Source organism: Eufriesea mexicana, unplaced genomic scaffold (genome assembly GCF_001483705.2).
Source record: "Eufriesea mexicana isolate 0111107269 unplaced genomic scaffold, ASM148370v2 scaffold4744748280, whole genome shotgun sequence".
Classification (NCBI taxonomy): domain Eukaryota; kingdom Metazoa; phylum Arthropoda; class Insecta; order Hymenoptera; family Apidae; genus Eufriesea; species Eufriesea mexicana.
In genome coordinates, this window is record NW_016907957.1 from 307645 (window position 1) to 334826 (window position 27182).

The 27182-nt window shown below is 31.0% G+C and overlaps 5 protein-coding genes and 1 non-coding gene across 12 annotated transcripts; 4 read left to right on the plus strand and 2 right to left on the minus strand.

The window, feature by feature from the left end:
* Positions 1–754: 754 nt before the first annotated feature.
* TRNAM-CAU (transfer RNA methionine (anticodon CAU)) lies at positions 755–827 on the minus strand. Its single transcript has one exon. It is a non-coding gene; the product is annotated as a tRNA-Met (tRNA).
* Positions 828–1136: 309 nt separating this feature from the next.
* Positions 1137–3546, plus strand: LOC108547500 (zinc finger CCCH-type with G patch domain-containing protein). Its single transcript, XM_017900065.1, has 9 exons — positions 1137–1266; positions 1400–1615; positions 1721–1801; positions 1869–2009; positions 2152–2294; positions 2363–2541; positions 2620–2889; positions 2957–3136; positions 3248–3546. Exons 1-9 carry the CDS (start codon positions 1216–1218, stop codon positions 3544–3546), a joined length of 1560 nt encoding a protein of 519 aa, XP_017755554.1. The 5' UTR covers positions 1137–1215.
* A 218-nt stretch (positions 3547–3764) lies between these two features.
* On the plus strand, positions 3765–5261 carry LOC108547553 (box C/D snoRNA protein 1). Its single transcript, XM_017900136.1, has 7 exons — positions 3765–3784; positions 3892–4073; positions 4134–4225; positions 4300–4478; positions 4554–4751; positions 4826–4950; positions 5026–5261. Exons 1-7 carry the CDS (start codon positions 3765–3767, stop codon positions 5259–5261), a joined length of 1032 nt encoding a protein of 343 aa, XP_017755625.1.
* A 672-nt stretch (positions 5262–5933) lies between these two features.
* On the minus strand, positions 5934–7540 carry Sec22 (vesicle-trafficking protein SEC22). The gene is made up of 5 exons (XM_017900077.1): positions 7179–7540; positions 6713–6822; positions 6485–6645; positions 6255–6401; positions 5934–6170 (listed from the first exon to the last, which is right to left on the minus strand). The coding sequence occupies exons 1-5, from the start codon at positions 7251–7253 to the stop codon at positions 6022–6024; spliced, it is 642 nt and encodes a 213-aa protein (XP_017755566.1). The 5' UTR covers positions 7254–7540; the 3' UTR covers positions 5934–6021.
* Positions 7541–7989: 449 nt separating this feature from the next.
* Positions 7990–21288, plus strand: Sec16 (endoplasmic reticulum export factor secretory 16). 7 transcript variants are annotated; one of them, XM_017900280.1, is made up of 20 exons: positions 7990–8093; positions 8685–8734; positions 8812–10941; positions 11005–11677; positions 11754–11976; positions 12057–12494; positions 12567–12652; positions 12713–12923; positions 13471–13577; positions 13676–13832; positions 14071–14209; positions 14291–14561; positions 14643–15397; positions 15488–15934; positions 16195–16227; positions 17632–17877; positions 18267–18609; positions 18674–18762; positions 20197–20283; positions 21035–21288. In XM_017900280.1, exons 2-20 carry the CDS (start codon positions 8729–8731, stop codon positions 21113–21115), a joined length of 6522 nt encoding a protein of 2173 aa, XP_017755769.1. In that variant the 5' UTR covers positions 7990–8093; positions 8685–8728; the 3' UTR covers positions 21116–21288. The 7 variants fall into 7 exon arrangements, with proteins under 7 accessions (XP_017755769.1, XP_017755784.1, XP_017755801.1 ...); XM_017900295.1 differs by having other exon boundaries at positions 13676–13826; positions 21035–21115; XM_017900312.1 differs by lacking the exon at positions 20197–20283 and adding an exon at positions 19415–19459 and having other exon boundaries at positions 13676–13826; positions 21035–21110.
* Positions 21289–24484: 3196 nt separating this feature from the next.
* LOC108547527 (thymidylate kinase) lies at positions 24485–25428 on the plus strand. The gene is made up of 3 exons (XM_017900099.1): positions 24485–24697; positions 24861–25020; positions 25089–25428. Exons 1-3 carry the CDS (start codon positions 24568–24570, stop codon positions 25426–25428), a joined length of 630 nt encoding a protein of 209 aa, XP_017755588.1. The 5' UTR covers positions 24485–24567.
* Positions 25429–27182: the final 1754 nt, after the last annotated feature.

The following is a 27182-nucleotide window of genomic DNA, read 5'->3' on the forward strand; positions in this document are numbered from 1 at the left end:
GTTCTCATCCTGCTCTACTCGTTTCATCTACGCGGTCTTTTATCCTTCGATGACAAAACATCGTTTCATCCTCCGTGTCTTATGTCTTCGAGGAACTCACGCTGCAAGATTGTACGAAGTGAAAGCGATATTATTCGAAAAGGTGACGACCGACGATCGCCAAAGTAATTCGACGCGTACGATACGGTGATATATATTTCGTTTCATCGCGGAAACAAAGTAGATAAACGTGATGGAAGGTTATGTCGCTTTCGGTACATTTATTCCAGCGGAGGGGTCACAACACCTACTCACCACGTAAAGGTAGAGACTGTGGCAGCTTCAGCTTAATGGGCTGTTTGCTTGCAAATTGTGGTATCGCTAAAGGGCAACAAACAATTCACGACTCGTTTTAACTACCACATTTCAATTCCAAGAAGCCTCGAGTCCCTCTGGCGAGTGTTACATTTACATAATTGTCTCTTGCTCTGTTTCTCATTCGTAAAACCGCGCGTCCCCATCCACTAGCGCTTATTACCAGCTTCGACTTCTTATTTTCATCATTTGTTTCTTTCCGGCGATAATTTGGCACGTTTGGAAATATCCCATATTTCGTTTATTTGGAAATTGTATTTGACATTTCATCAATTGAATTTGATGTAGAAAACATCGAAACAATCTGGTTTTCTTTGTTCAAATACGCAAACATTCGTTTTCGTTGATAATTTCGATTAAAGTAGCATAATACTCAACTTATTTATGTTTGAAAAAAAAATGCCCCGGGTGAGGATCGAACTCACGACCTTAAGATTATGAGACTTACGCGCTGCCTACTGCGCTACCGAGGCTACGGTAAACCCTTCTTTTATCAAGTATTTACTGATAATATCTGTTTAATTATATTAAAATTATATTAAATAAATCTTATCGTAAATTTTCATAATTATATTTTGAAAGTTATAATCTTTAGAAATATCTGTAGAAGGAATATTCGTATATATCCAATGCGTATTTTAAAACAGAATTTGTGACTATGCAACCGAGATGTCGCCACGTAATGGACATTAACATTTAGGGTTTTTAAGCTAGATCCTTTTAATATTGGTTATGATACGCCGCTACGATCGTTAAATTATAAAGGACAGAAAGGGTCTGAATGTAAACTGTCAAAGTTACGTTTCCTTCGCTTCTTCTAGAATTTTTATATCAGCACAGGATAAGTCGACATAGTATAATATGACAGACTCCGAAAGTTTAAGAGAAGCAATCGCACAGTACGAACAGCAGGTATAAATTATAATTTTATGGATATTCTACAAGGAAATAATATAACCTTTCGAGTAACTCCACTCGTCTACTTAATTTTTAATTAACGGAACACGCTTAATTTTTGTATTCTAACATTTTTTTGCCATATTAGCTAGCTCAAGTTCAAGCGACCTTATCCGTGACAACTCAAGAAGCGGATAGGGAGAATTTATTAAGTTTACAGTCAGACATACAAGAACTGATTACCTTAACAAAAGAAAGCTTGCAAGGTGTCGAAACTTATAGCGAAGATTTAGATGACGATGAGGATGACGACACCGATAATGTTAGAGATGATCCCTTGGCAATAGAATATGCCCTGTTCAAGGTAATTGTGTTTTCAGTGAGAAAATTATTAAAAAAAAAAAAAAATAGAACGTAAGAGAGTCAAAAAAATAACCCTATGTCGTTTTCTTGAATGTAAATTTGTTAGGCAGAACTGGAGAAAACCTTGAATGATTCTAAGAATAAAGAGCAGGATAAACAAGATGATGGAGCTTCGAATAATATAGAAGTCAGTATGCAAGTATTCTGTATGGCATAGAAATGACACAATTATACGGTGCAAGTTCATCTTGTAGGATGAGTTGAGGCAGCTTAAAGGCATGAAATGTAGAGCTCCCCATGGTAGCAGTTGGAGAGGCATTAGTTATCATAATGCTATGATATGCTCTGTTTATCAGAATGACAACACAGAGATAAAAAATATGCAAGATATAAAGGTAAGAAAGGAATTAATTATAATTAGATTTAAGTTAATTGCTAATTCAAATGTATCTTTCTGAAACAACAACAGGAAACAGATAACTTTTTTTATCTATGTTTTATGTAATTCTAAAGATTCAAGTATAAACTATCATTTAGGTCAGGGTACTTTTTCTAAATCCAACACACAAAGAAATGCTTCCATGTCCTTATTATTTGGATGGAAAATGTAAATTTTCTGATAAAGATTGCAGATTTTCACATGGAGAATTAGTACCATTATCTAGCATACAAGAATATAGGTAAATGAATCTGTTGATACTGAGTAATGAATGTGCATGCAAAAATAAAAAATGTAACCTCTTTACAGAGAACCTGATTTTCAAAGTATAAAAATGGGTAGTAGAGTACTAGCAAGGCAAAAAAATCAATTATGGCACAGATGTATCGTACTAAAACTGCCAGAGAAAGAAGATGATGTATTCCGAATTAAATTTGAAGCAAATGGTAATATTATAGAAGTTTTTCTGCAGGATCTTTTACCCCTTGGTATGTATTTTCTGAAACACTTTTGCAATTTTTTCTTCCAACTCAATTTGTTATATTCATTTCACGCTATTATCATAGGTGACGCAGATTTGGAAATGTCAGATACGTCGGAAGAAAGTGATAGCGAAAGTGATTTAACGGAATATTCTAGAGAAGAAATAATTCATAAATCTCTTCTCACGGTAGAAAGTAACACACCGCTAGGAAATTGGGAAAAACACACGCGCGGCATTGGAAGTAAATTAATGGCTCAGATGGGATATGTAGTGGGCACTGGCCTTGGAAAACGTTCAGATGGCAGAGTAGAACCAGTAGAAGCAACAGTGTTGCCAGCTGGTAAATCTTTGGGTATGTATATTTGTACATGATTAGCTAAGTATATGAGTACTTTGATTACAAAAATTTGTATTTGTAGATCATTGTATGAAATTACGAGAAAATGCGGGTGGAGATAAAAATCTATTTTCTGTAGAATGTAAACTGCGAAAACAGCGACAGAAACTGGAACAGCAAAGAGAAAAACAGTACCAAAGAGAAAAAGAGAGAGAAGAAAATAATGTGTTTAATTTCATAAATGCAACCTTAGGTGATAAACGTATGTTTAAAAAAGTGTTCTTATATTATATATCATTTCTTATCATATATTGTCATATATTGAATATCATATCTTAATGATTTTATTGAATCTCTGAATAATTCTTTGCAGCTAAATCTGAAATGCAAAGAAATATTTCAAAAAATAAAAATAATCTTAAAACAGAATCAAATCGGCAATTAAACGTAGCACGTTTTCAAATTGGAGAAAATATTTTAAGACTAGAAAGAGAATCGACAAAATTAAAAGAATCATTGGCAAGGCATACAAAGGGAAGTGTTCATTATAACAACATCATAATGAAGTATAATGATACACAAAAAGAGTTAATTAGTTTAAAAGCATCTGACAGAAGTATTGCTGCTGAGCAAGATCAACGAAAGAACAGAGCCAAATTATCAATATTTTGATGTACATATATATTTACAATTTTAACTTTCTACAAGAAATTAGCTTATATACGATATCTATTAATATATGTAAAAAAATATAAATAAATAAACCTTATAACAGTATTTTTGTTGCATTAATGACCCAAGTTTTGCATATTATAAACAGTTTACGATATTGCGTAGTTATAGTTTACGTGTGATCTATACTGTACACAAAATTACCTCAATAGATCAGCATGGCGACATCCAATGACAAGTGTGATATCTTTTTATCATTGAGATAATTATTATATTCAAATAGTATTCATTTTTATTTAAGTTTTTCCATTCATAAGTATATTTTAAAATTAGTCTTATTCACAGGATTGAAAATTGCGAAGTGTGCAATGCAAGTAAAGCGAAATACACGTGTCCAAAGTGTGAGGTTAGAACTTGTTGTCTTCAATGTGTAAACATTCATAAAAAAGAATTAAATTGTGACGGTATTCGAGATAGAACAAAATTTATACCATTAAAATCATTTACGGATTTGGATGTTCTAAGCGGTAAGTTGAATAAATTATATAAATTTATGTCAAAAATGTTTAACAATTGTTATTTTGTAGATTATAGGCTTCTTGAACAAGTGGGTAGAACAGTTGAGCAACTGAAAAGAGATCCATTTAAAAGATGTACACGTCAAATCAGTTTACCGATGGTTTGTTCAAGTATTTGTCTTATTTCTTTTATAACATAATATATAATGTTATGCCAAAAACATTATTTTTGTAGCACCTGCATAAATTAAAAACAGCTGCATTTAAAAGGAAAGTTGTTTTGCAATTTATGCCACAACATTTTAGTAAACACAAAAATAATACGACATATTTAAATTGGAAAAGTAATGAATTATATTGGAGAATAGAATGGATTTTTCCTCAAGCAGAATGTACAAAATGGATTACAGAAAGGTAATAACTCTCTTTATATTCATAATGTACATTATAGGTAATTTCATTAATAATAACATGTTATATTAATTGCAGAGTTTTAGAATCAACAAGATTATCATTACTTCTAGAGGAAATTTTGGATCCTATTAAATCAGTAGAAAATAAAAGTGACATAGAGGAATTAAATTTAAGAATGTGCCTAAATGAGAAATTACAATTTTATCAGGCAGCTGGTTTATCTGGAGTAAAAGTTCTATTAAAAGCAGAAAAAGTTGTAAAATCAGATTTAAAGTATGTATATTTAATTCTGTGTTTTAATACAACTTACTGCTGTAAATATAACTTACTGAACTCTTAATGCTTAGGTTCTATGAATTGGACATTACACTCTCATTAAAAGAAAATTTAGAAAATAAAGTTATAATCGAATTTCCAGTAATATATGTAACTTTAAAGGATCATTCATATATGTATGAAATTGTAGATACCGGTATGTTCTCTATATGTAATTACTATTGTTTTTTAAATTATAATTAATTTTATAATATATTAAGTAATATTTCAGATGATGAAGATATAAGTAATACAAAATACAGCGATAATAATAGCATTGGATCAAGAAGGAAAAAAAGAATATACAATGGAACAGTGAAAGAAAAAAAGAATTTACCTGTGAATTATTTCTTTAATTCTGAATTTTCAGAATCTGAGGAGGAAAAATTAATTGATGATCGAAAAAACGAATGTTCGTCGAGTTTTAATATACCTAGTTATGATGAATTAGTCAAAATGGAACAATAAGATGACTCATGTTATACATGTTAAAAAATTTCTAAGTAAATCAAGATGGTTATCCTTAATTTAAACGAATATACAAATTTTATTTTATTTTTATTGTAAATACAATATTTCAGTAGACTGTTACAACTGAATCACGTATAAATAGAATATGAATGACAATACAAGTCAACTTCATTGATTCCCGACCCGAAAAAATAAATACATAAACATTTGTATATCAGAGTATAATACAATCACAGGAATAAATACAAGAAATTTGTTTTAAACGAGAAGTCTTCACAATTTTGTAAATTATATGAAATAACATATAGATAATAAAATATAGCCTTAAATATGATTAGAACAATAATTTTCATGATTTATGAATAAAACAGTAGAATTAGCATAATCCATCAATATAAGAATATCCATGGCTGTATATATTGTCTTACTTTTGATAAAACTGTTAGTATTATTTTTTACTAAAGTGAAATAAACATGGTCATACATTATACTAATTCTGTACACAATTATTATAATTTATTGTGTGGCAGTATACGAAAAAATATACGGTATTAGTATCATATTCCTTGTGACTAGCTTTTCTCTGAATACAACATATGTACATTATTTCCAATTTTAAATAAAGTTAAAATTTAAATACACCATATGGAAAGATAAATCCACAGAAACAATATTTAATAATTGTGAAAAAACTATATAGGTGAAAAATATTAAGTCTTTACACAATAATAACCAATTTATCAAATAAATTAAAGAACTAAAGAATAAAATAATATAATAGAAAGACCAAAAACGCAACAAGTCCAGCCACAACCTTTACATACATAGACTTTCTATTTAAATGAGTTGCATCCTTTTTATATTTTTGTGATAACATAGACAAATTTTGTGTCTTCGTATCCAACTCTGCAAAATAAATGATAGTTTAATAGAAGGTATTTAAATAAGAGAATATATTTAAATATATACTACTATATATACAATTATTACCTGAAAGAACTGTACCCCTTTGTAAAACATCATCTATATTTTGAACCATGATTCTTTGCACATCCTGTAGTTGACTGTTAAGTGCATTCATATTTCTTCTTGATCTACCATCCAAAAAAACTTTTTTGGCTTTCTGAATATATGTATCTAAGAAAATAAAAAACATATGTAATAAATTTTCAAATATATTTTGTAAACTGAGTGATATAAAGTAGAAAAAAGGCACATACCAAATTCAATAAAGCTATAGGGCCTAGTAACTGTATTAACACGTTTGCCATATAAAGAATGAAATTCTTGTGCTATGTCCTCAAGATAACTATATGTAATCCGTTTACTATAGTTTCTTTCACATAATACCAAATAACATACATCATGTTCAATTAAATAACTGTGGATTAACACAATTGATAATTTATTGTTACAAAATTTATAAACTATAACAGGAAAAAACTTACTGGAATAAATATGGACCTGTTTCTATAGTACATCTAGTTGGAGATTGGGGCCCCAATTTTCTAAATAACAATTTTGCCTGATTCTGATATTCTAAAATACTCCTTTCACTCTAAAAATAATTAATGAAACATTTATAGTTAATTAATAAATTCATACAACACAAACTAAAAATGTTAACAATTTTACAATATAATTATTACAAAATTAAAGAAAAATATACCAAATAGAAATAATTAAAACTATTTTTAAATAAATAAAAATTTTATAGTCACATACTTTGATAAGCAACAGTAGTATATTTCAATATACCATTATAATCATTTCAACATAAATTAATTATAAATCATGTAGTTATGTACAAGAAGCATCATATAAAAAAAATTGTTATATAAAATGATAAAAATTATATGAGGAAAATTTCAAATTCAACCATAAATTGACATTTCATCATAACAGATTTCTAACCTGTTCATCTTCTTGCATGGTAGCTGCCAATGGCAAACCATCTACTACCCTTGCAATCATTGTTAATAACACCATTTTGATAGAGATTAATTAATCTTTTCACCGAAAGTGTAGAAAAAAATATTTAAATTTTTGTGAAATAGTCGACACTTTACCACCTGCAATCCATTTACGCGGAACTGGCCACGGTGTGACCAACTCGTCAAATACCCACTCTTGGCATACCACGTCAGTCACCGTGGAGCATTTCGAAGCTTCCATTGAATACATTACAACTATGTTTTTCATCGTTACTAATCACTTGCATATTCTGCACTAATTTAATTACTGCTATTTAAAGTATTAGAACATCACACATGTCTAATTTTGTATATTAGAAATAAGACAGTGCAACAAAATAGATTAAGAAAAAAAAAATATCAAATTGTAAAATATCCGTTTACCCACTTCATATTAGATAAGAGTTTCTTATCACATCTAAATATTCTGAAATTTTTTTACTCATCTATACAGTCACTTATATTAATTTTATTCGTTAGGTATTATGTAAAAATCTATTCAGTTTTAATATTTTTGTGATTTAGCAAAAAATTTAAAATGACATTGCAATGCCATCTAACGAGATTTCAGTGGAGATCTTTTTGACGTTTGAGATCAACGCGTCCGCGCTGTGCGCGTCTATGGTTCTGCTCGCGTGGAAAGTCAACGAGAAAAATTCGTGACGTGCTTAACCCACATCTCTTTCATAGTATTCGTAAAATGTCCGCATTTTTGTGACTTTTTCTTTTGGGCCTGTAAAGATTTGATTTATTTTGATAAACGATCGAATTTGCTAAAGTAACGATTCGAATGTTTTGTGGGAAAAAATAATGCTTATACTTGCGTATGGACACCAGTGCCAGACACGATAGTTAGGTGAGTGAACGTACAAGAGGTCCCTGAACGCAAAGTTGGATATCACAGCTGGTATTCTAACTTTCGATACGACGTTTTCAATTTCTTGCCTTTTGACTTTCTCTTATCTGCCAATCGCGTTATTTGCACGTAAAACCTGCTCCCTCATGATTTTTGTTATATAATTACAATAATTTTGAGTTTTGTCATACGGAAGTTTCAAGAAATTTTTCAGTTCAGTGTTAACAGATTTTATATTTTTGTATAAACTTTGAATCGATTTCTTGATTTATTTTTACTTTATGGGATATTACTTTTCCAGTGAAAAGTGTTATTAAAGCAGTGAAAAATAGATATCTAATGACCTATATATGCTCTCTGTAGTGAAAGTAGTTTTCTCTGTATTGTATTGATGTATTGATACTTTTTAGATATATTTTAAATGCTTGTTAAAAATGTTAAATATTAATGAATATTTATATTAGATATAGATAATTTTATAAGACAATAATAACAAAATTCTTATTTATGATTCATTGTATTTCTTTACACATTAATTATATTAATATTTTATTGTGTGATTTAATATATAAATAATTTCATATTTTACAGGTTTTATACAAATAAAAGATAAGCATTACTGTCCTAAAGGCACTATGAGTGTAAGTAGAATGTTTAAATGCTATATAAAGTTAAATAAAATTTAACTTATATATTAACATCTAAAATATATTTGTAGAATCCTTATAGAGCCAGACCAACTAGGTCTAGAGTAGATCACAGTTTAGGATATGGAGCTCATAATCAAAATGTATGGAATCCAATGTCTAGAGTATCATCCGAGATATCATCAAATGAATCCAGTCAGCATCAGCCGCCTCTTCTAAATCAGCCAAAACAATCAAGTGATCCTTGGAATAATTCATGGAATTGGGACTTTGACAAACAAACAGATAATCAACAACAGCAACCATTACAACAAGAACAACAGCAACAACATTATATACCGTCATATAGTAATCAAGGACAGTTGATATCTAATTCTATTCAAGATCATTATTATCAAAATGTTAATGGTAACAAGTCTGATTTCCTTAATCAGAATTCGATGTCAGACAAAAGTACACAAGGAACAGTTGCTAATAGACCACCAATTCCTAATCATATAGACTCTTTTACATCGTATTCAAATTATAATCAGTATCAACAATATCCACCACAACCTAGAACAAATTCTACGAAATCCGGATCTATGAATTTTGATCAAACTCAATGGACAAGTGACCAACAATTACAAAATGTTCCATACCCACAACAACAGTTAGGTATACAAAATCAGAAAGATCAAGCATCACGTCCTGCTTTAGTTGGTAGTAATTGCAATTGGATTAAATCTGATCAAACAAATGTAATGACACCACAAAATTGGCAAAATCAGTGTACTTCACTGGGTCATTGGCAAGATCAAAAAGTAGATAAAGAGATACAGAATTTTGATGATGTGGGTAATAAGTATACACAACCAGTGCAACAAACTAGATCAAATCAGCACCCTCTGTCTTCTGCAGATAACAAAAAACATTCTGTAAATGATGCAAATGATGCAAATAATTGGTCTGAACAAGTTAACATGTCAACTTCTCAATGGAACACTCAAAATCGTGTATCTGCATTATCTAATCAAAGCCAGCAAGTAGCGCAAGGTTATAACACTAATGATGAATTCAATTCTTGGTCTCAAACAGCAAATACCGAAATTTCACAGACATGGAAGAAATTAAATGATAATAATACAACTCAGTGGTTACAAGAACAGCAGGAAAATAATAATTTAGGAGAAGAAAGTGTTAAACAAGAAGTCACTGGTATAGCAGCAACAAATGATTGGCAACAGAATCGTCCATTGCCAATCCAACATATTTCACCTAATGTTATACCAGCAACAGATCCTAATGTAGAACATGAAGAGAGAAAAAGATCAATACCTCCATTACTTCCAAATTCTGCAAACTCTAAAGATTCTAATATACATACAAAAACAAGCATTGCTAAATCACATTTATCTGATTCTCGACTTAATATGACTGGCACTCCTGAAACTATATCAACTGTTGCAAGTTCTGAAAATATTTCTATGCAAGAAAATAATGATTTTAATTTAGTGAATGATCCAACAGAATGGGGTAAAAATAATTCAACAGAAGAATTGCCTACAAAATTAGAACAGTTGAATCTTAGTAGTAAGATAAATAAAAATGTAGAAAGTCAAACTGAGTCAGAAGAAGTACAACCTGTTATACCTGAAGATGGCTGGGGTCAAAATGTGACTTTCAATAATAATGCTACACCTGATAATATACCAGGATTGCCTTTAGATTGTGCTGTACTTGGTACGGAAGGTACTCATCCTAACGAAAATCAAAATGTTATTAGTCAAGAACATTCAGCACTTAGTACATATCAAATGACAAATATTAAGCCTACAGATAATATAGCACAAAGTGGGTATGATCAGTGGTACAGTCAAGATACGTTGCCACATTCTTCAGAAAATACATGGTATTCAAAAGATAATGTTCGTCCGCCTAAAGAATGGAGTATAGAACAAAATGTTGAAAATTATGAAAATATCCAACAACCTTCAGAATTTGTTAATTTAGAAGTAGTTGCACCATCATTACAAGAACGAGATATATATGGTTCAAGAGATTCTATAAATAAGGAAACTTTAGATAATGATCCTAAACCAGTTTTAAATCCTGTCAAGGAAGTATCAAATACGCGTGATTTTCGACAAGAAGTAAATAATATTGAAGTACTTTCTGCGCAGCAGAATACACGATCTCATTCTCTTCTTCAAGCAGAACAGGTATATGAAAGTGATAAATCTACTCCCTTTTTGCAATAAAAATAAATGAAAATTATTTTACAGGTACCAGATAATTATGAATTTGCATCAAACGATAGAAATACTTTTTTGGAAACCGGAGAATTAACCGATTCTCATCAAGAACATGAACCAACTCCTCCAAGTCAAGATGATGAAAATGACGAAGTGCCTAATGATATACCCTTTTTACGTGAGGTACCCGGACAATCAAGCTCGATAGATCCACGTAGAAATGATCCAACAGGACAAGAACAATATGTTCAATCTGGTCAAAGGTTGTCTGATCCAAGAAGAAATGACCCTTCTGGTCAAGAGCAAGGTCTTCAATTAAGAAATATATCTGAAAGATCAGAACGACGCGATGTTCCTTCTGGACAAGAGAGAAATGTTCCTTTACTTTCACGATCAGATTCTGATACGATGGAACGTCGAAACGATCCGTCTGGTAGAGAACGATCTTTGCCTCCGCAACAATCACGAAATGATCCATCTGGAGAGGAAAGATATCAGTCTCAACCTCAAATTATGTTGGAACCAAGTGAAACACGGGAAATACCCGGAAGAGGTAATGAATCAGAAGATTCTGTTCAGCAAACAGATGAAAATCTTAGACAAATACCAGGTGGTGCATCTCCAAATGATGTTACTCAATCTTCAGATGATAGACCTAATGGAAGAATAGTTACAGGTTCTCAAGAAGTTTCTTCTATAGGCTGTGAGGAAAAGCTTTATATTTACGTAAATTAAATATTTTTTTTTACTTATCATTAAATTGTTGAATGTAATTTTAGCTACGATACAAGATCAAACTAGTGATTCAAGAAATAAACGCGAGGAAGCTGTTGGTGCATCGATGCGTGAGAGTCAAGGAATGTCTAGTTCTTCGAATCGTAGAGATTCGTATGAGGATGACGATGATGAGGGTTCCGGACATAGTAGAGATGATAGTAGAGAAAGACGTCGTGATAGCAGTTCAGAACGTCGAAGATACGAATATGAACGAAAAAGCGCGTAGTTAGTAAATTTATATTAATTGAACTCTGAATTTTAGAAGTTGCTTAACAATCTAAAATTTCATATTGACTCACTTGCAGTTATGATCGTGATCGAGAATATGATGACGATTATTATTACGATCGTCGTCGTGGTGGAGAAAATGATCGAACATATAATATACGCGATGAATTCGATCGTCGAGAAATTCCTTATCGCGAAGATGATCGTAAGCATCATAGCCGAGATGATCTAGATAGACACGCGAGAGAAGAGATCGATAGAAGAAGCAGAGCTAAAGAAGATTTAGACGATTTAGGTATTAGAAGAAGACCCGACGATCGCAGAAAAGACAGAGCTGACGATGGGATGCGTCGCAGAGAAAGAGACATCAGAGACTACGATTTACGATATTCACGAGATCGCGATTATCTTGATCGTGATCGACGAAGAGATGATAGACGACCAAGACGATATGATGATTATGATATAAGAGATCCATATAGAAGAGAATATTATGATGATCCTTATAGTAGAGGGTATATATTTTTGCAGTGTAGAATTGCTATTTTAATATGATGATGTTTTACATTTCTTCTTTTTTCTTTCAGATCTAGACCATCCAGTAGATCTTCTTATAACGATAGAGATCGAGAATACTACATGCGAACGAGAGATCCTTATTATCCTTATAACGGTATGTTTAATTAAATAAATTTTTATTTCAAATGATAATTTGAATTATTTTGCGTTTTAGGATATTCCGGATACGATTACGGCGTTCATTATGCCAATAACTATTATGCATATATTGAAAATTTACGACGTACAAATCCTGCTGCTTATTCGGAATGGTATCATAAATATTATGCTAACCAACATCAACAACAACACATTTCTCGTGGTGTTGTTAATTATCCAGAAGACAGAGCTAGTGTTCATTCTGGCCGTAGTTCCTGTGACGAGAGGTAAGCGTTAGGAAAGTTAAACCAGCGATCAAATCTGAATATTCTAGTTCGATTTTTCTATAGATCTTATAATATCGATTATGTGTTAGATTTTTTACAAATTCAAGTGCATGCTTCTACTCGCCAAACAAAGCATTATATGTTCCGTATTTCGGGTATCCTGGATGGACCAGGAGTCCTCAACGAAGACAGAATTCAAGTTATCAAAATTTAAATAGGTGAGACCGAGACAATTCTCTCGGTTCGGCACTTGTTTGAAATATTAAAAATATCAAATCTCCTGTTATTGAAAGTAATTTAGTTATAATATTTTCATGGCATTTAAAGTATCTTTTTACTTAGATAGATATTAGAATTCTTCACTAGAGCTAGTATTCGATGGAAGTTAAAATATATCAAACTATTTTCATGTATCAATAGATCTTACCAAAAACAATCTATCCTTCTTCTTTGTAGATGACCTGCTTCTCCTATTATTTATTATTTATTATTTATTATATTATATAAATATCAACTTAAATGTAACTATAAAAATCATATTTTTCAGAACAACTGGTGACAAACGAACTTTAGGTGATATATCTATGCTTGAAGATTCGACAGTTGTCTCTGCCCGAATGACGCCAACTAAATTTTCCAGTTCACACGTATATGGTACAGTTTCAAATCAATATATAGTTAAAGTTAATATAAGTTAATATAATCTACTTAAGAAAATTATAAGAAATTCAATAAAAATATTTCATGTTTAGGATGTTTTTCTATCGGATCTTTAATACACGTACATCCAGCTTACCCATCTGATGGTGACAGAGCTAAAGTAGACATTTTTAGATTAGATAATCTACTTTTACATGATCCTGTAGCGCGTGACTTACGAACTTATCCTGGTCCCCTAATTAAGCAAGTGTAATCAATATATTTATAATCTAAGCATGCGTATTTCATTTATCAAACATTTAATTTATTTTTGTTGAATATTAATTCTTATATTATATTATATTGGATAATGTACAAATGTACATATAATGTATGTATGCTTAGATAGTAATTATTTTCTTATTTAACTTTATATTTATAATACGTTTTGAATCATTCTTTAAATAAGTTATATGCTATTTGTATTACCATATTTTTTTTTACATAGGGGTGTCACACACAAAAAGACCATTATTGAATATTGTGAAAATAAAATTAAAAAAGCAGCATCAAATGAAGAAATGATCGATCGTGCTTCGTATATACTTTTATATGAATTAATGATAATGTTGATTCAACAAAATGGAGTAAGATATATTTTTTCAAATGTAAACACCATTAACTATCTTTGCCTATCCAAAGATTAATAATCATATGTGTTTTTTCAGAATGTTGTTGGAGTTGATATAGCAGCGTTATTACTCAGAAATAAAGACGCATATCCGTATGATATAAATAAGCAAAAATCTCAGGATTCAGGAAGAAGAGAATCGGTAATATCTCAAAGATCGGCTGTTTCAGTTGGAGATGGTATTCAGGGTAATCAAGATGGTACAATAATATCTGAAAAGATTGAAAGTAAGCCACGGAAAAGCATTGAACAAATAACAGATGAGTTTAGAGACACCCTGCTTTACGGCTTAGTTCAGGAAGCATTAGGTAAACATATGTTCATATTTTTTATTTGATAAGTTAATAATCTGTTTAAGTTTTTAAAATTATACTATTTTTAATATGCAGAATATGCAATGAATGAAGGTCTTTGGGGACACGCACTCTTCTTAGCCAGTAAATTAGATAAACGTACGCACGCATCTGTAATGACACGTTTTGCTAATAGTTTACCATATCACGATCCATTGCAAACTTTATATCAACTTCATTCTGGTCGTGTGCCAGCTGTTGTTACTGGTATATCGGATCCTCGGTGGGATGATTGGAGGCCTCATTTAGCAATGATTATATCGAACACATCCGCTAATCCGGAAATTAATCGTCGCTCAATTACAACTCTTGGGGATACACTTTCCGCTCGTGGAGATATTTATGCAGCTCATTTTTGCTATATACTTGCACAAGTTGATTTTGGTACCTATGGAGCAAGTAATATAAAGCTTGTATTGATTGGTGCAAATCATCATAAATCCTATAATGCATTTCTTACAACGGAAGCTGTTATGCTTACGGAAATATATGAATATGCTAGAAATCTTAGTGAACCAGGTTTTACGTTGGTAGATTTACAAACCTTCAAGTTTGATTTGGCAATAAAAATGGTGGATCATGGATTAATTGAAAAAGCCTTACTGTACATAGAACAAATTGCAGTAAATATTTTCAACGAACCATCGAAGTACAAAAAATCATTTATTAATGCCGTGTATAATTTAGGAGATAGAATTAGGTATCACGATCCTGTTTATAAAGATTCTATCGATGAAGCTACAACTTTAACTTGGTTTAATAATCTAGCTGAAATTGTTGGTAAATGCCATGTAAGTATAAATAGAAGATAAACATTATAAATTTTATTTTATTTTATTTTATTTTATCGGTATAGAAAAGGAGCTTTTGCTTTGTTATAGATTGGAGAAATTACCGAAAATGAAATTTATGGTTCCCAAACAAAACCAGAATTATATAATAACACGCAAAATCAGGAGGCGATGAACGAATCGAAGCAACAACAGCCGTGGAGCAGGATTCAGTCTGAATACAGAGAAGGTCCAACATCGATGATGGAAGTACCTACAGCTGATACTCAATCAGAATGGCAGCCATTATCTCTGCCATCCAATATACCAGATACATATGATCAAAGTATGCAATACACAAGGAATAACGAGGAATCTTGTCAATTACAACAATCCCAACAGCAAGATTATTGGAACCAAGAGTCTTATTATCAAAGTAACTATGGAAGAAATGACAGTACCATCACAAACTGGCAACAGAATTCAAATCATCCTTCATATCCGCAAGAACAAAGTGACATTGATGATTCTCAACGACAAGAAAAATGGAACTATGAGGTAAATCAATTGTTCTATAATATAATAATATGTGATTTTAATTATATTCGTATAGTGTGTATTGTTACATACATACTTTCATTAAATATTCAATAGTACACTTACTATCATCACTTTCGCCCATATATTATGTATTAAAATATTTTGTGTTTGATTTTTTTATAGAACAGTATTTTTAAATCTTTTAACAAATCGAATTTATGTATAGAAATAACATTTTTTTTTACCATTCTTTTTTTTTGATGCTTGCATATGGACAGACGGAAAGGGAAGAAAAAACACCTACCCTTGAAGTAAGTAATTACACGCTTACTGCGGATAGTAATCTCGATCCTGAATGGTCATTGGATGACACCAATGTTAGCTCATTACGACGACGCAAAGTATTAACAGATTCAGATCGATGCGTCACCCCTCATTCTTCCGATTCTAATATTAGTATTTCTACCGGTACATCGTCAACTTCTAATCCTTTTAGATCAACTAATTTTGACGGAAAATCTGTAAAATCACGAAAAACGATAACATACCCTAAGATCACAACAGCTTACCCAAAAATCTTATCTAATAATACAATTCATTTGAAAAATGTTAAAATAAAAAAAATAGATGGTAGATACGTGAGACCGCCTTCCTCGAAGCCGCCTGTATTCTTAAAATGTAAAATTAAAAAGAAAATAGAAAATAACGAAAATAAAAATTCTGACGATGTAGATGAAAATAGCTTAACTTTATCGGCAACTACTGATTTAGATATTCAATTTAGCAAAGTAAATTTTAAGTCCCTTTCTAGGCTTGATACCAATTTAGAAAGCAAGTCCCCCATAATGTGTGAAAATACAACGCAGACTTTGAAACAATATTGTAATTTTGAAAACAAGAAAGTTATGAGAATAGCTCCTCATATTCGAAGGAAAGATGTTATTTGCGATACAGTAGATGCATGGTCTTATTCGAATTCTTCACAAAGTTCCACTGAATTGTGTCGGTATAAACCACTTATATTTGGTGGAACATACCCCATAGATTTACCAGTCAGACCTACAAATAATCTTTCTTTAACCGAATTCAAAGACGTTCCTATGGCAAAGTCCATCACTAAAACTTATGATATCGATGTTCCCACGAATTGCGAGTAGATGGTGTATTAGGTTTCTCGACATTAAAATTTCAATGTCATTGTACATCTGTAGTTGTATTTGCAAAACATGTTAAGTTACTTTCGTAAGTCAATTCTTCCGCTTATAATATAATATTTCCTATTACTAATATGTTATGTTATTAAAAGGCATGAGTAATTAAAAGAGATATTTGATACAAAGTGATGAAACGTGGTTATAGAATTTATCCTTGTTTTAGATGTCATTTATGTACATAAATTTGTTAACATTAAATATACAATAAAGTTTCCCATGTTATTCACTTTTCTGAATTCTTAAAAGATGCGCCTCTTTATTATTCGTTGCAAATAGACGTTTAGTTTATAAAAAATATTTTACTTTATATCGATTATAAATTTGCAAGCAAAGTTCTTCACTACTTACTGTGGTAGTTAAGTATAAAATATTATATGAAAGAAATTATTTGTAAAGTATGTTAAATATACAATAAAGAATGTATATTTACACTAGTGCAGTAAACAGTGATCAACTTTGCTAGAACAACTTTGCGATGATGAATTATATACTTTATTTCAGACGGCACAACCGGCAATTTCAATGACACCGTCAACGAGAAAGCAGTATGATCCGTTGGAAGAATTGGATGCACTCGAGACTCCGAAATTAACTCCGAAACCTGCAGCTTCAGCGAAAAAAGTTTCAGAGAAGCCAGCCGAAAAGAAACCTTCTAATACCGGAAGTTCTTGGTTCGGCGGTCTTTTTAGCAAACTTGCTCCAAAACCAAGAAACCAGATGATTCTACCAGATGATAGTAACCCAACGGTAAGATGTTACAACATATTTAATTATTTATAGATTATTAAAAGACTACGATAGTTGGTTTTATGTTTTTTTATCGCTTAAGGGCTCACGCGGGTACTTATGGTAATTTTGACGTCTTTTATGATGGAAGAGGAAAAGGCCAGTATAATTCAATGTTCGGTTACTTAATTAACAGCTAACGAATTATTGATATATTCTGGCTTAACATTTCAACTTTCGTTTCTAACACATAAAAGTAAAGTAAATAGTGAATCATTTATTGTGATTATAATATTATTTGAGCCCTGTAATTTAACATTTTTGTATAAACTAAGGTATTAGTTTGAAGTGTTTTTTCGCATAAGCAAAGAGGATAATATTTATATCGAATCCTGTTTATTTTGAAATAGATTGTTTGGGATCCCGTTGCTAAAAAATGGATGAATAAAGACGACGATGGAGAGAGTAATTCTAATGCGATAGCTCCACCCCCAAAAGCTTCTGACATGGAGTTTAGAGCACCCGTGCCGGAACAAACTTCTCAACCATCTCAACCTTCTTTACCAGCTGATGAATCTTCTGTGAATAAATTTAAATTGCCTAGAGGTAGAAGTATGCGTGCCAATTATATAGATGTAATGAATCCAGGAGGCTTGAAAAATAGCGTGGCGTCCTCAAGTATACCAACTCCAGTAACATCTCCAATGGTACCTATGGCAGCTTCATCACCTCAGTTATTTATTCCTGCTCCAGGTATGTTTTTGATATCTTCTAGAATTCTTTAAAGTTTGATTAATTACATTGTGTATTCTTTTAGTTAATGATTCAAGTGCCCCTGTAGACTTCTTAACTCCAACGGTAACATCAGTTGCACCTACGAATGTTTCCGAAAATATATCTCAAGGGGTAAGTTTTTTCTTATAATGAACAATAATGTTTGCAAACTTCCATGCACATACAGCCATTCCTTATTATCACAAACATACAGACATTAACAATACAGTTTCATGTGTATATTTACAACCTCTGATTCACTGTACACAACCCTTTTATTATCTTTATGTCATGGCTGCAGTATGCTGGTATGCAGCTTCATTGTACTTTAAACCTGTCTCTGGAACTGTAATGTTAAAACATTTCTTTCTCGCAGAATTCTTTTACAATTACATTTGTAATAACAATTTGTACATACCTTCCCTTTATGTAAATTTGCCCTAGTTTTGTGCATTGTCTATTTATCCAAAAATACCTGTTGTCTTTTTAAATTAACTCCAATTTTTGTATGTACAGTATATTTATATAAAAATTATACATATTTTTGATTATTTAAATTATACAAATGGAGAAAGGTATAAATGCGTGAGTAGGTTTCTTTTTCTTATCGGAAATTAAACAAAATTATGTTTGTTATTTGGTTCTCATTTAATAAAAGAAGTCATACGCTTTTGATTTTAACATTCATTATACTAAGTAGATTTTCCAAGATTACAATAGTCATTCTTTTTCTCGCAAACCTGTGTTTAATCGACCTTTCTTTTTATGTTTCCTTTGCAAGCAGTCGGGGAGGCAGAATGATGTAGCCAAATAATAATTGTTGCTGATAGTAAGAACTATTTTATTAATTTTATACATCGTTCTTCATTATTGTATATGCATGGTTTGTGATATTTATTTAGTAGCATGGGTAATAATATGAATACTATGTGTTTGTTCAACGCAACGAGTTCTGATTATTTACGATGTTGCGCCACTCCAACGAGAAAAGTTACAGTGAGGATGACAAAGAGGATAGTGTAGAAAACGCGAGTATACTTTTTGGAAAGCTAGTTTTTAATACTTGTTTGCCTATTGTCTTCTTTTTCTTGAATTTTTTGTTCTCTTCATTATTTTATGTTCCTTTAGATTTTTTTCTTTTGCATGTATACAATTTTTTGGTGGCAGTGTATAAGGCAGGGTTATTTAATTTCACAGTCTAACATGTGGTACAGGACACTAAAATAATGCACTTATATTATCATTTTCAGCATGGTTTATTTTTGCGATTGGACGGTATACTTATCATAGAGAACATCGCATTTTTATACATGACAGTGCTTAGAGATTTGCAATACCGATCATTTCTTTTTCTGTTACTCTATGTCTATTTTGCTGCTTTTTATCTTTTCCTCTCTACGGATAATTTATTAAAAATTCGGATAATTTGCCATCAAGCAATTTGTTGTATGCTTTACGATGAAAATGGTCGGTGTTACATCCTCGCAAACTTTGATACCTAATCATAGTAATAGAACGAGAATTCGGTTAGTGAGACAAGATTGTTGTGTTGTATATGGCACACAGTTCTCTCGATGGAGCTCAACCAGCTCGTTATCGCGAGAGGTGCAGAGCTACACTATGAGGGATCCGCGTTTCCTCCCACAGAACAAGGTAATCCAGTGGCATTAAACATTTCTCATTCCAGAGGTGATATCACTTATAAATACTACTCAACGATACACGGTAGAAACTCTAACTTATTTATTATAGTGCTGTATTCTATAACAAATTTATAATTACAAAGTATATTTTTTTTTTATACAGTTCTTACAAGTGGAAAGATTCCTGAGTACCTTCTATGGCAGAACAATTAATAATTCTGACAAATCAGTTTCAACTCAGAAATTTTTTCACACGTGTAGGATTATTTGAAATATATTCTACACCTGCAATAGATTTAAGAAGATATTTTTTCATAAATCACAGTCATATAGCTTTTGCCTTTAAATCAAGCTTAAGTTCATTGTGTCGAGCACTTTATTTTCATGAAATTTAAATGGCAAAGCTATGGGAAAGCTTGGTGAAGGATGTATTTATGGTTTTGGTCTCGCGGTGTATGTGTTATACGTTAATTGCGAAGCTTACATTTTACGCTTTGCACCAGATTCAATTATGTAAGTTCTAAACTATAAACGTAACAAAGACATAGAATCGTTTAATTCATAATTATTCGTTTTGGAAATGTTGCAACATTCGTTGCGTTTATTAACGTATATAAACGTATATTATCTTGAGTTGACATAATTTTGTTTTAGGTGAAATCGCATAAGAATAGAACAATAAATTTTGCGAGATTTACGATATTTTTGTTTATCCTCTGAACCTGATGTAATTTATTTTTCAACAAAATGATGATCTTTAGGGACCAATGATGTACAACCCCAACGATGTGAAGGATCGTTCAATGAAGAATGTACAGCAGAATCGGTATCCTCCGCGATAAAATTTGCAAGATTTTCAACAACATACATATTTGCTGATGAGTAACCAGAGAAGATTTTTCGTTCTATCAGGATTCACGTTATTGACATGAATTGAAATTTCCACATATTACACAGGCAAACATACCTCAAATTACGTAAGTGAATACTAATAGATGCATTATAAGTTTTAGTCAAGTACACATGAATTTCCAATTTCGATTTTGCAAAGATCAATTTAGTTTCTTTAGAAATTAAATACTTAGAGAATACACATGTATGTATGTACCTTAAGCGTATAATTGCTTCTACACGGTATTACGAATATCTGGAAAATATTGCAATTTACAACAAAACAAAACAAAAAAAAAAGTTTAATAAGCCGTTAGTGTTAAGACGATTCGCTGTTTGTGTTTCTTAGTTTCTATTTTGGAGAATACACGCTCTACTCACTGTTTGATCGGATTTCATTAAGTATATACAGGGTACTTGTTTTGTAAAATCAGTTTTTCTCATGGAATGTTTTTTAACTAGCTCGATATACATTCGCGCGAATAGATATTTTTATTCTATCGTATAGTTCAATACTTCGATACGATTCAACCCATTTGCAAGTAATGCTCTTTCCAACGATTTGAATTTCTAACCAATGAAATATTCATTGCCCATATTAAAGCGAATGGATTGAATGCTTTCATCGTGATGTTTCAATACGATTATGTCGAATCAGATAAAGCTGAGAATTCCAATGATAAAGAAGTAATCGAAAAAAGTATGTGTTATGTTGAATGAGATAGTGAATGAGGAGAATGTTAATTTTGCGCTCGTAATAGGACTCGCGTTTAAGTTATGCGCAAATAATCTTTTCCGAAACGTGTTCCACGAGTATAACGTTAATTGTAATGAGAATAATGTTAATCGTATTATCGGCATTATGGAAGAATTTGTTACAGTCTAGGAGTATGGTAATACACAATCGAGTCTGATTTTATACGCTGGCGGGAAACAGTTATTGCATAGAGAATGAAGCAGATATCAGTAATGTAAGAAATGTTAGAAATCTGAAAATTTTATGGATCCTATTGTTAGGCGATATGTCATACAGATATATACTGTTATTATTAATCGTCAGGCTAGTATATCATTATACCAACGATATATATTAATAAGAATCATAACTGCCATCTATCAATTGAATTCGAAATGATTGGCAAAATGCTTTATATAGAATTTCCAATCTTCCTTCATAATTGTTCTAGGTATTTCCTTTCTTTTCTTTTTTCCCCTAAAAATAGTTTTCTCAACGTTGTATATATCAATTATTTACGAGCCTAATATGTTACAAACACATATTCCCGTTTATCTTCTTATCTTACCTAATCTTATCAAATTTGACACTTTATTTTTTGCTTTTCTTGTTACAAGCGAATTCACACGTTTCAAACTTTAGAATTTAGACTTTCTTTATTACATGGTATAATGACATTTATCGCTTAAAAGAATAACCATAAATTGCACTATTATTCCAAGTTGCTGATATTTGTAGATACGTGCTAATTTGTAAATTGCAGCGTCCATACGAACTATACGCGTTTTTCTTTCAAGAAAAGTGCATAGTTCGTGTCTGGAATATAAGAACGTTGGTGCTGTCAGAGCTTTTCGCAAAATGTTTTGCGAATAAGCAAATGCGCTTCTATACAAAGATGTTATTTCGCGTTTTTCTTTTTACGAGCGTAATACGTTTATTCAGAAAATCTATGTTCCTCTCGGTGATCGCTTTTGATGATATATATTCCATATTATATTTTTCGCGAACATTACCGAGGGAGGCTCGTTCTATTACACGTGAGCCAAGCGATATAGCGATATAAGTGAATTTGGCAACTTAACGAACAAAGGATAATATTCGCGTAATGTACAAACGTAGGGTAAGCCTTATAGATTGGTTTTTCATTTGACGTCCAGCGTTTTGTGATAGGAGTGCAATCGAGAGCAAGAAGTCACGTTACGAATATGATTAAACGAGCGTATTCAAAATACAACGCGTATCCGTTGATAAAGAAAAAAAAAAAAGAAAAATATAGAAGAAGAAAAAGAAAAGACTTTTTATTCCATTAGTGTCCGTAATTTCCATAAAATGACCGGTCCCGAGACTGCTCAAAGGAAAAGAAAAGATACAAAGAGAGAAATAGTTCCATTTCATATTATATGAAGTTACATTCTTTCCCGCCATTAATCACAATTGGAGTGAAACTGGTTTTGTCAAGTCTTGTAAAATATATTAGATTATTCGGTTTTATACTTGTGACATGATAATGTGCTTTCGAAACATATATGTTATAGAATATTATTATGTAAAACGCGTCTTCGTGTACGTTACATGTATATACGTATATATAGATATATAATGAAATTTATGATTTGTAAATATATAAACATAAGTCTCTTCGAGAAATATAACAAATTTGCATGTTGGTACGTTACATAGAGCTACTTGCCGAATTATCCTTTTCACGTGGATGCCATTAAATGAAATCCAAGTAATTCACTGTTACGTTCTAGTTCGAAAGGCAATATCAAAATCAGAATAATTCTTCTTGTGAAAAATGGCATTAATGTGCAAATTATGCGTTCTGATTACGTCATTGTTAGAAAATTATCGTCTATCTGAATTTCATTCCAAACTGTTTTTAATTAAATATCTAATTTTGTTGAGCTAGTTTATGTATTTCAATCATTTATTACGATCGACATATTTAGCGAAATTAAAATTTCACGTAGTATCAAAATTCAGTCAATTTTTATGAATTTTTCATTCATTTCTTGTGTAGTGTATTAGTCAAACATTGTTAGTGAATGATTAACGAGCATTGATCTGTTATTTTAATGTATTATGTTATTCGATTAATTCACTCGAAAGTTTTCAGAGGTAATATTTTCAGTAAAATTATGAACATCAAAAGAAAGTTTTAATATAAAACGTTAAAGCTTAAACAAAAGTATTAATTGAACTGTACGTAATGTGTGTATAGGATGGTTTATGAATGATGCGATTTTGGCTTAATGTAACATATTACGATTTGTCTTTAATGCACTTTACAATTGAAATGTCAATGTATGTTTATGGGAAATACGGATAATAAGATATGTATACTGTATATTAATATTACTACTATCCCTATTATCATTGCTATTATAATAAAGTATGATACAACTTATGAATCTTGATAGTTTGTAAATCTGCCTATTATTGCGAGATAGTTCTGTCAACAATTTCGCTTTCTGAATTTCAGAGTCGATTTAAAACCATTTCAAACTATTTCAACTATTTCAAATGTTCCCGCGTATTCCGTGTTCGATCGGAAAAACTAAAATCCGCTTTCATAGTAATGCTGATAACGCGTGAACTTGTGATGAAAACTCTACAGTTTTTAAATATTTACAATCATTATATTTTAATTCATTAAAAAACAAAATGTCTGCAGGTCGTGGTGCTTTAATAGTATTAGAAGGATGTGATAGAGCAGGAAAATCCACTCAAGTGAAAATGATAATTAGTGCTTTGAATACAAACAACATTCCCGTTGAATCTAGATGTTTTCCTGGTAAATATAAACAGCTTTAACCATATTTTATAAATATAAGTCATCTAAGTCACGTTATTTTATGTACATGTTCTCAAATATATGTAACTTTCTATATATTTATCTATATATAACCTCATCAAATGAATATTAAGATCATCAATATTCAGTTCTATACTTGCAGATAGAACAACTCCCATTGGAGCAATAATAGATCAGTTTTTGAAAAATAAACAAAAATTCCCTTATGAAACAATACATTTGTTGTTTTCTGCAAATCGTTGGGAATGCAAAGATGAAATTTTAAAGACTTTGCATAGTGGTACTACCATTGTTATTGATAGGTAAGTAAACAAATTTTTGTAATAATTGCAAGATAAATATTGAAATATAACTGAAATTATCATTGTAGATATGCTGGTTCAGGTGCAGCTTATGGGGCAGCTACCACTAGCCAATCTTTAAATTGGTGCAAACAACCAGATAAAGGATTACCTTCGCCAGATTTAGTCATTTATCTTAATGTTAGCAGCGAAACTCTGTCTCTACGTAATAAGTGGGGAGATGAACATTTTGAAAATGAAGAACTTCAACAACTTGTTGCTTCTAATTATAAGAAATTAATAGATAAGACATGGTACACAATTAATGCAGATAATGATATATCAGTTATACATTCCCAAATATTAGAGAAAGTATTAAATGTTATAAGTCATGTTAAAGATTTACCTGTAGGTGAATTATATCAGTAAATAAATAGGTAGGTAAAATTATCAAACTGCTATTTCTTTGCCAATTTTAATTATTTTGTACATATGTTCTAAAGAGTATTAAAAATGATCAAAATCATTAAGGTAGTAGTAGTTTGATCATTTTACTCTCAAGTATTATCAATATTGATATCAAGCATAATAAATGTTAGTCATTTAAAAAATTAAATCGGTTATATAAGATACAATCGGTTATAAATTGATTAAAAGATACAGACAGTTTCTCCGATTTCGATGATTTTTAGACATATAAAAATTATATTTTGATCAATTTTTTCCTATGTATATATCGCTGCTCGACCTTAGTTTTCGAAATATTTATCAGAATTTATTGTTCTTACTATCACCTGGATATAGTTGACATTTACACTCTTGTATAATGAATGAATTTAAAAATCAAAATAGATTTTATTGGTTTCAACTTATGTACGTTACTTTTTTTTGCATAAGTTGATAATCTGTAACTTTACTATAAAATGTGTAACAAGAGAAAATTTGTACAAATAAATTACAACTTTTAAATAATAAGCGTGCATCACTTTTTTAAATTAATTGTACATATTAAGCGTTTTTATGTATACCGATTTAAATTGAATTGAGAAAACAGAAAAATGGTAATGGGGGCACTACTAAGTGTGCACTATATTCTATCAACAACAAATGTGCGACGACTATGAATTGCTACAGCGACATTGGAAAGCGTCATAAATCGTTCAATATCACGTAAGTACATGTGACTTACAAGGAGAGTGCAAGTCCTTCGAGCCACCGATTTAGTTGAAACTTTACAGGTTTATACATTTCGTGATGCAGTTCAAGAATATATATTATTGTAGCCGCAATTACTCAATAATTTTTAAGATATTTACAATTAAAATTTTATTACGATATTTAAGTATAGATTTATTTTCAACAGTTTTTAAATAGATTCATGGTGTAACGGCGACATTTAAGAATTCCTATGCTGAAGGCCTAGGGTTCGATTTCCGTCCATAGCTGGATAGCTTTTTAATTTATTTTTTATTTTGTATTCATTTTTCGCCTCTGTAAACATTGTAAATAAACAATTGTAAATAAAATTTCTTAATAAAAAAATATTACGCTTTCTTATGTAAGTATATAATTATTACAAAATAATAAGAATATTATGCAACAATAACACTTTTCTATAGCAATCTTATTTAATACAAGAAATACAAAATCTATCGCTCATGTAAGTATTAATTATCAAATTAAACATTGTATGAGAAGGTTGCTTATAATTTCAACTTTGACGTGCAACTATAAATGTTCATGAATTAATTACAAAAACTTGGAAATTTATTAATTTTCTACTGCCGATTGCAGCATTGTTGTGTGCACGTAAGTGTACCTGCATCATGCAAAAGAATGTAAGTCTTTGTATTAATGTAACCTTCAGTCGTAATTAAATCTTGTAAGTTATGAGCCATTATTTTTTCACCTTTTATTAATGATAGTAGAGTTTGATTGAGAAAAGATAATATTCTGTTGAAATAAACAGGCACGTACAACAGTAGAAAAATATTGGATTCATGGAATGCCACCAAGATCATCATAGATGCCAAGAATTATATTTTATAGCGAGAAAAAATGAAAGCAGCAATACAAATATGTTATGATATGTCTATTGAATTCTAGGTTGGCTAAGCATATAACACACAGGACAGAAATCTTTGTTCAAATAAAGATTCAGAATATGGAGATGGTTTAGGCAG